Source organism: Trichosurus vulpecula, chromosome 8, assembly GCF_011100635.1.
Source record: "Trichosurus vulpecula isolate mTriVul1 chromosome 8, mTriVul1.pri, whole genome shotgun sequence".
In the NCBI taxonomy this organism is placed as follows: Eukaryota; Metazoa; Chordata; class Mammalia; order Diprotodontia; family Phalangeridae; genus Trichosurus; species Trichosurus vulpecula.
The window spans coordinates 159,442,454-159,451,989 of NC_050580.1; the positions used below are offsets into that span (position 1 = coordinate 159,442,454).

A 9,536-nucleotide genomic window follows, 5' to 3' on the forward strand; every position below is an offset into this window, starting at 1 on the left:
GTTTTGGTAAAATGACTAAGATATATGTCAGACTGAGGAGAACCAAGTTAATCAGTATACAGGCATTTTGGCTATTAATAATGTTATAAGAAGAGTTGAGAAGATGTACCAATTTCCTTTCTTTGCACAGTTTGGAAACAGGGGTCTAAGGATGTTGCATGTACTATCAGACACAACCCTGTCCTCCTATTACTGGGGGAGATTTCAATATACATATTGATGGAGAGTGGAGCCAAGATGGAAAGAAAAGGCAGGGACTTGTCTGAACTCTCCCAAATTCCCCTCCAAACAACTTTAAAATAATGCCTTAAAATGAATTTTAGAACAACAGAATCTACCAAAGGATTAGGAAGAAACAATGTTCTAGCCCAATATAACTTAGAAGGTCAGCAGAAGAGGTTATGTCGCACCAGGATAAGAGTGGAACATAGCCCAGCACAGGCTGCCCTAGGCAAGCCAGGAGCCAGGCCCTGAGCCCTGGCACAAGCTAGCAGCAAAGCACTGGGGCCCTACACTAGGCAGCCAGCAGCAGGCCTTGGGGACAACTGAACTAGCAACTTCCACAGCTCTCTGCCCACAGATGATAAGGGTCATGACAACGGGTCAGAAGGAGATTACAAGTGTCCTTTTGATGGCACTGGGTGCAAGACTCTGTTGCATTGCCCATATGTATTTCTGAGTTGCAGTCCCAGGGTGAGAAGAAGCACTAGCACTCCAGAGCTCATGGTAGCAGGGGAGCAGGGACCCTGGTCACAGTTCCAGGGCAGAAAAGAATGCTTGTGGTCACTCACAGATCAGAGCACAGTCCACAACAACAGTAAACACACCTCACCTTAGGTCATACCACCTTGAAGAACTGAAAATTTATAGACCCCCCCACCCCCACCAAGAAGTAGCTCTGAAAACAGCTGCACAAAAAAAACTGAAGCTTGAGGCAGTGCCCCCTCTACCCTGAGAGCAGAGCCCCACTTTGACATCAAGTTAAAAGTCAAGAAATAGGCTGGGAAAATGTGCAAACAACAACAACAAAAAAAGAATTTGACAAAAGAAAATTACTATGGGGACAAGGAAGGTCAAAACACAAACTCAGAAGAAGACAACAAAGTTAAAACTGGTGCATGCAAAGCTTCAAAGAAAAATATGAATTAGCCTCAGGCCCAAAAAGAATTCCTGGAAGCCTTTGAAAAGGATTTTAAAAAATCAAACAAAAGAGGTGAGGAAAAACTGGGGAAAGAAATGTGCATGATACAAGAAAATGATGGAAAAAGTGTCAAAAGCTTAGTTAAAGAGGCACAAAAAAATACTAAAGAAAATAACACCTTAAAAAACAGAATAGGACAAATGATAAAAGAGGTACCAAAAGCAGATGAGGAGAAAAATGCCCTGAAAAGCAGAACTGAAAAATGGAAAAAGACACACAAAATTCCCTGAAGGAAAAAATTCCTTACAAAGAAGAATTGGCCAAATGGGAAAGGAGGTACAAAACCTCCCTGAAGATAATAATTCCTTAAAAATTAAGAGTTGGGAAAGTGGAAACTTTCTATGAGACATCAAGAAACAATAAAATAAAATCAAAAGAATGAAAAAAATAGAAGAAAACGTGAAATATCTCATTGGAAAAATACAATTGACTAGGGAAATAGATCCAGCAGAGATAATTTAAGAATTATTGGATGATCTGAAAGACATGTTCAAAAAAAGAATCTAGATATCATTTTTCAAGAAATTATCAAGGAAAACTGCCCTGATATTCTAAAACAAGAGGGTAAAAAAGAAATTGAAAGAATCCATTGATCACCTCCTGAATGAGATCCCAAAATGAAAACTCTCAGGAATATTAGAGCCAAATTCTAGAGCTCCCAAGTAAGAAGAAAATATTGCAAGCAGCCAGAAAGAAGCAATTCAAATATCACGGAGTCAAAGTCAGGATAACACAAGATTTAGCAGCTTCTACGCTGGAGAATCGGAGGGCTTGGAATATGATATTCTGGAGGGCAAAGAAGCTAGGATTATAACCAAGAATCCAGCAAAACTGAGTATAATCCTTAGGAGGTGGGGGGGGGGGGGCAGGGAGAATAGACATTTAATTAAATAGAAGACTTTTAAGCATTCCTGATGAAAAGACCAGAGCTGAATAGAAATTCTGACACAAAATTTCAAACACAAGATTCAAGAGAAGCATAAAAAGTAAACAGGAAGGAGAAATCATAAAGGATTCAATAAGGTTAAACTGTTTACATTGCTACATGAAAAAATGATACTTGTAACTCCTAAGAACTTCCTCATTATTAGAAGTATACAAAGAGAGTCTGGTTGTGAGTTTAACATGATGGGATGATATCTAAAAAACTTAAATTAAGAGGTGAAAAAGAGGAATGCACTGGGAGAAGGGGAGAGGGAGAGGTAGAATGTGATAAATTATCTCACATAAAAGAGGTGCAAAAGAGCTTTTACAGTGGAGGGGAATATGGGGCTTGTTGCGGGGGCGGGGTGGGGGCAGTGCTCTTGAACCATACTCTCATAAGAACTGGCTTGAAGAGAGAATAACATACTCAGTCAGTTGGGTGTAGAAATCTATCTTACCCTACAGGAAGGTAGGAGGAGAAGGGGATAACAGAAGGGGGTTGGGGGTATGGAAAGGAGGTTGGATTGGGTGAGGCAGGAGTCAGAAGCAAAACACTTTTGAGGATGGACTTTTGAGGGGTGAAAGGAGAGAGTAGGATAAATGGGGAAAATAGGATAGAAGTCAGTCATCATAACTGTGAGAAAAAATTTTCAGCAGTGTGACTGACCTTGGGCAAGTCACTTAACCCCAACTGCCCTGCCTTTCCCCCTCCAAAAATTTTTTTAAAAGAATACAGTCATTCCCCAATTGCTATATGGTCAAAGGATATGAACAGGCAGTTTTCAGATGAAGTAACCAAAGCTCTCTATAGCCATATGAAAAAATGCTCTAAATCACTATTAACTAGAGAAATGCAAATTAAAACAACTCTGAGGTATCACTCCATACCTATCAGATTGGCTAATATGACAGAAAAGGAAAATGACAAATGTTGTAGGGGATGTGGGAAAATTGAGACACTAATGCACCATTGGTGGAGTTGTAAACTGATTCAACCATTCTGGAAAGCAATTTGGAACCATACCCAAAGAGCAATAAAATCATGCATACCTTGTGGCCCAATACTAGGTCTGTATCCCAGAGATAAAAAACAAAAAGGAAAAGGACCTATGTATACAAAAATATTTATAGCACCTCTTTTTGTGGTGGCAGAGAATTTGAAATTGAGGGTATGCCCAACAAAAGGGAAATGCCTGGTTAGTTGTGAGATATGATTGTGATGGAATACTATTATTCTATAAGAAATGACAATTAGGATGCTCTTAGAAAAACGTGGAAGGATTTACGTGAACTGAAGCAAAGTGAAACGAGCAGAACCAGGAGAACATTGTACACAGTAACAGCAATAGTTTACAATGATCAACTGTGCATGACTTAGCCATTCTCAGCAATCCAAGACAATTCTGAAGGACTTAGGATGAAAAATGCTATCCACCTACAGAGAAAGAACGACGGAGTCTGAATGCAGATCAAGGCATACTTTTTAAAACTTTATTTTTCTTGGTTTTGTCTGTCTTTTTTTGGTCTGTGTTTTCTTTTACAATATAACTAATATAGAAATGTTCTCCATGACTGCACATATATAACATATATCAAATTGCTTGCCTTCTCAATGAGGGGAGAAGGAAAGGAGGAAAGCAGAGAATTTGGAACTCAAAATTTTTTTTAAATTGTTTTTACATATAATAGGAAAAAAATACTAAATTAAAAGCATAGTACCTACCTATCACATAGTAATTGATTAGATAGATAGATAGATAGATAGATGTAGATAGAAATATAAAGATGTATACAGAGAGAGAGAGACATAAATACATATTGACAGTCCCTCAACTACCTAACTTCCTGGTTCCTTGATCTCAACTCCTACGACCTGCAAACAGAGATGTCTTCTTTTAGTATCTCCTTCACTCTTGTCTCAGATGAAAAAGTCATCCTTCTATCAAGACAAACAGCAAATGCACCCTTGATCCCAGCCCCTCCTTCATGCTCCAGAAGACGGTCCACACAAACATCCCCATTCTCTTTCAGATCTTCCTATAAATACTGGCTCCTTCCCTGCTATCTACAAACATGGGGGGTGGGAGGGTGGGGAGGAGAACCACCTCAAGTTGTCCTGATTTTTATCCTGCCCCTAGACCCAGATGCCCAGATGGCTCTAGAGGAGAAAGTGAGGCTGGTGACTTTGCACAGCCCTCCCACACTTAAAACCAGTTCACTTGCAAATCATGGCATCACTGCCCCTATATCAAGGTCCTCTTCAAGAACAAAGGACAAACAACACCAACAAACATGCCCTAGTTTCCCCCTGGCCTTAAAAAGCAAAAAACAAAATAGCTTCTGACCTTATCATTCAATGGAAAATGTCCTCTTCAAAGTAACCAATGATCTCTTAGCTATTCTTTCCAAAGTTCTCAATGTTCTTTTAATTGTCAAATCTAATGACCGTCTTCTTAATCCTGATATTTCTTGATCTCTTTGAAGAATTTTAACACTGTGGATCACCCTCTTTCTGGATACTACCCTCTTTAGGTTTTCCTCTTTCTTAGACAGCCTCTTCTTTCTCAGTGTCTTTTGCTGGTTTTCGATTGATAATCATATTATCCCCTAAAGATCTGTCCAGGGCCCCTTTTTTCCTCTCAACTATCTCACTTGGTGATCTCATCTGACTCCATGGGTTCAAGTATCATCTCTATGCAAATAATATCCAGATCAATATATTTAGCCCTAATTTATTTCCTGAGTTTCAGGCAAGCAGAAACTGCCTTTTGGAAATCTTGAACTGTATATCCCATAGATAAAGCAAACTCAATATATCCCAAAACAAAATTCCTTACCTTAAATTCGCCCTTCTTGCAAACTTCTGTATTACTTTTGAGGGCACCCCCCTGTAGCAGCAATTTGGATTTGAAGATCTTTCCCACCCATTAATAGGCCATGTGACCTGCTTATGTCACAGGAAGCCTGAGACATATGTGGTGGGAGGAGCTTCCTGACAGGAAATGAAAGTTATGTCACAGGAAATGCAGAGAGAGAGAGAGAGAGAGAGAGAGAGAACAGTTATGGCTGCTAATGGCTGGCCTCATGACTGTCAGAAATGAACAGGCTGACTTAGCTGTACTGTGAGTTTGTTTTGGGGAAGATCCCAGCAGAGGGTCAGAGAGATTTTGGGATGGTCAGGCTCCATGTTGTTATATTGTGTATTGAATGTTTTGGGTTCCTTGCTGTTACGATGAAGTGGACTGACTGGATAAATGGCTTGTGGGATGTGGTTCTCTGGTGTCTGAATAAATGGTTTACTTCTTCTACCTTCTACGTGGAGAGTCTTGTATACTTTGCAATACAGAACCACATAGGCATTTTGACAGTTATCATCTACATTATCAGTATTGCCCGTTACACTCCCCCAGTCAAGCAGATTCCCAACCTCAATGTCATCCTTGAGTCCTTACTCACCCCAAATCCACTGGCAAATCTCATCATTTCTACTTTTACAACACCTGCCGTATAGATACCCACTTCTCTCAACTCCAACAACCACCATCCTAGCTGAGGCTCTCATCACCTCTTGCCTGGATAATTGCACTAACTTTTTGACTGGTTTCTCTACTCAGTTGCTAAGGTAGTTTTTTTCTAAAGAATAGGTCATTCCCCCTGCAACTTGAGCTGCAATCAAATATAAACTCCTTTGTTAGACGTTTAAAGTTAGTTATACCATCTTATCTTCCTACTTTTGTAGTCTTTTCACACCTTACCCTCCTCCACACACTTTGTTAAAGCCAACTAGCCTATTTGTAGTTCTTCTAACCAGTCACTCCACCTCTTGTTTCTCAGGACTTTGAACTTATTAGCTGTCCCCATGCCTAGAAGCTGTCTCCATGCCTGGAAAGTTTTGCCCCCTACTGGGCCTCCCTCAAGATTCAGCTCAGATCCCACCTTTCCCAATCCCCCAATTTTAGTGCCTTCCCTCAGATTATCTTCCACCTAATTTATATTCATCTTGTATGTACCTAGTTATTAACATGTCTGTTCCATTAGAATGTGAGCTCCTTAAGGAGAGGGGCTTTCATGAAAGGCCTTTCTTTGCATTCCCAGTGCACACTTGCTGGCATACACTAAGTGCTTACAAAATGCTTGCTATCTCCTCCCTTCCCCCATTTCTAACAGATCGCCCTCACTATCGTCTCCCTTTATCTCTAATATTCAATCTCTCCTTAGATTTCTTCTCTGACACTGCAAACTAACTCCTTCCATCCTAGATCAATACCTTCTAAAACAAGACCTGGATTTTCCTGGATCTATGCCCCAAACCCTGGGAAAGTTGAATCCTTCTTCTTTAGAGCTCCTGCCTTAGAGGCCAGAGAAGCTGACCGGGTGACTGACTACATGCAAACTAGTCCACTTAATCCACTATGGTTAGGACAGCCAACAGATACCAGGATCACATCCCATATGCTATCCACTCAGGATGTCTCACAATCTTCCCGTTTGTATTTACTATCTATCTCCATGTTTTCCCAAGTCTAGGTATCTAGCCTATCTCTTTTAGAAGACCTGATCCCACACCATCAATTGCATATTGGACATTTCAAACTAGATGTCTCCTAGGCATCTCCAACTCAAAATCTTCCCCTCAAATCCCATCCGCTTTCAAACCTCCCTGTTATTGTCAAAAGTACCACAATCCTTTCAGTCACTCAGGTTGACAAATTCAGTTATCTTTGACCACACATAGCTAATCAATTGCCAAAATTGGTCATTCTTCCACATCTCTTTACTCACTCAACAGCCACCTTAGTTCAGGCCCTCATCACCTATTTAGTGGAATACTGCAATAGCCTCTTAATTGGTCTCCCTACCTTACTCCACTCCACCCTCTATACAGCTTCAACGGTTCACTCACCAATCAGTCAATAAGCATGTATTTACCTACTCAGTGCTTGGCACACCCTATTAAGAGCTGGGTGGATAAAAAAAAGGGCAAAGTAACTTTCCTGAAGCACAGTTTCTGACCTCAAGGAGCTCCTTGAGGCTTCCTCATCCAGCTAGTACCCAGACTCACTTAGCACCATTCTAATAAAGAGGAAAGAGAAGAAGCATTTAATAAGAGCCAGGTACTTAATTTAGTATGTGCCAGACACTATACTAAGCACCTTATAAATAATATCTGATTTGATCCTCACTATAACCCTTAAAGTCAGATGCTATTATCGCTCCCTCTTTCACAGCTGAGAAAACTAAGAGAAAAGACAATAGATTTACACAGGGTCACACAGCTAATATGTGTCCAAGGCCGAATTCGAACTCAGATCTTTCTGACTGGGTCCCAGCACTCAATGAGGGTGACAATATGAAAAAAAATTGTGTTTACAACGTAAATGGAAAGAGATATCAGAGACTTAGCCCCAGGGGATAAGAGGGGGAGGGCAGGAAAAACTTCCAGCAGACAAAGTGAGATTTTGAATCTTGAAGGAAGCCTGGGAAGTCAAGAAGCAGAGATAAAGAGAGTGAGCCTAAAAATCAGGGGAAACGGTGAAAAGGCAGGAATAGAGGAACCACAGTATTACTGTTCTTGAGAAACTGTAAGGATGTGAAGCTGGGCAGCAGAGTACAGGGAGGGTAGTAAAGTGTAAGAAGACAGGAAAGGTAGGAAAGGACCAGGGTGGAAAGAGCTTTGAATGCCAAACTGGGTTTCCGGTTTTAATTTAATACTGAGGGTAATAGGGAGCCACTGAAATCTAGTGAGCAGAGGAATAACACGGTGAGTCTTGTGCTTTGGGAAAATTACTCTGGCAACCGAAGGATGGATTGGAGTGGGAGGCTAGTAGCAGGGAGACCACCCAGCAGGCCATTGCAGTCGTTCTGGTCTGAGGCGACGAGAACCTGTACCAGGGTGGTGACACTGACAGAGGGTGAAGGGGGCCTGACACATGAGCTGAGAGGGAGTGAGTGGAAGATGACACCGAGGCTGTGGGCCTGGAGTGCAAACCAGGCCAAAGAGAACGTGAAGGACTTAACAAGAAAGGAAAACCAGGAGAGCAGTGTCCCCAAAACCTAGAGGAGGTCCCAGATCTCGGAAGCGGAAGAAATGGGATTCGAGGCCGTATCCCCCGACTCCAGATCCTGTGCTCTCTACAAAATCACTGCGCCACCGCCTCGTGATGGGGATTTTGGGGTCAAGATACTGGGGGAAGGCCCTACGTCAGCAATCCTCTCCCGCCCCCAAGACGGGACGGTACGAGGGGAGGAAGGCGACTATGGCTGTCTAGGGGCGTCCCCGCCGGTGGAAGGGGAGAGGGAATCGCTACCACGCCGCTGACTCACCGCGTGGCGTCGGAACAGCGCCATGGGGCCCGGAACAGGCCAGAGCAGGGCCCGCAGCGTATAGGCGAGACACAAAGAAGCGACACGACCCACAAGCAGTACCTGGTCCCCGGATCACGCCGCCGCCGACTCTCAGCCCTACGGCCGGAATTCAAATACCGCACCACCCGCACTCTCATTGGCCCGTCCCCCTGGCGGTGCGCTCTTCTGATTGGGCGGGCTGATCAGACACACCTCCCCCCATTATACGTTGATTGGCTGTTTCCGGGAACCCGTTGGTCTGTCATAGCAATTGGAAGTTGTTTTCCTGCATATATGTGGGAGTTTTTTTAAGCAAAAGGAAAATATATTTTTTAAATAAAAAAGTGACCAAGAGGAAATAGAAACATAACGGATCTGAATCGAACGACGGAAATGGGATACTGGAAAGCTTTCCTTCCCTTCGTATAAAAAGCAAGGGCTGATGACATCTGCCGTTGTTTCTACCAGATCGGGCGGAAGCTAGGACCGCGGAGCATTCTGGGAGTTTCATTTCCTTCCTCCGTGACCTGAACCGGAAATTGGAGCCCACGGTTTTGCGTCCTCTTTCCCAAACTATTTGACTTCTTCGTCGTAGTGTAGGAGATGACGTGCTGTGGCACATTCTTCATTAGCTCCACCCCCACTCCCGGAAGAAGGGCTGAAGGAAGGCTCATGGCGGAGCCTAGCTGTGCCTCCCTGACACTCCAGCATGTGGCTACCCACCTCCCTTCCTAATATTACTTCCCTATCCTCATACGAGAATCTGAAATTGGAAACACTCGTTAGGGACTACTTTCATCCTTAAAAAACATCCGTTCCCAAGACGGGATGCAAGGGTCTGGAGAGGGCTGAGAGAAGTGCTGCCGGAAGATTCCAATTATGTTCCTCTCCCCAGCAAAGAAGGCGTTTCCGTGGGGCTTTGGGGGGGGGGGGGGGGGGAAGGGTGCAGAGGCAGAGAAAAATTCAGCGCAACTTAACTAGCATTTAGCGTTTATTGAGCGCCTGCTCAGTACCAGGTTCTAGCAAGAGCTGTCCTGAAGATGTCAAATAAAAAAAGAAAAAAAAT

The 9,536-nt window shown here is 42.8% G+C and overlaps 1 protein-coding gene across 3 annotated transcripts in view; it reads right to left on the minus strand.

Moving 5' to 3' along the window:
* CCNB2 (cyclin B2) overlaps positions 1 to 8,962 on the minus strand; it is a 30,468-nt gene extending 21,506 nt beyond the window's left edge. The window contains exon 1 of one of the 3 annotated variants that reach the window (XM_036737059.1): positions 8,450 to 8,962. In XM_036737059.1, coding sequence (XP_036592954.1) covers positions 8,450 to 8,473 — 24 coding nt within the window. In that variant the 5' untranslated portion in view covers positions 8,474 to 8,962. The remainder of the gene's footprint in view (positions 1 to 8,449) is intronic. The other 2 variants (XM_036737061.1, XM_036737060.1) reach the window with 2 other exon arrangements.
* Between the last annotated feature and the right edge of the window lie 574 nt (positions 8,963 to 9,536).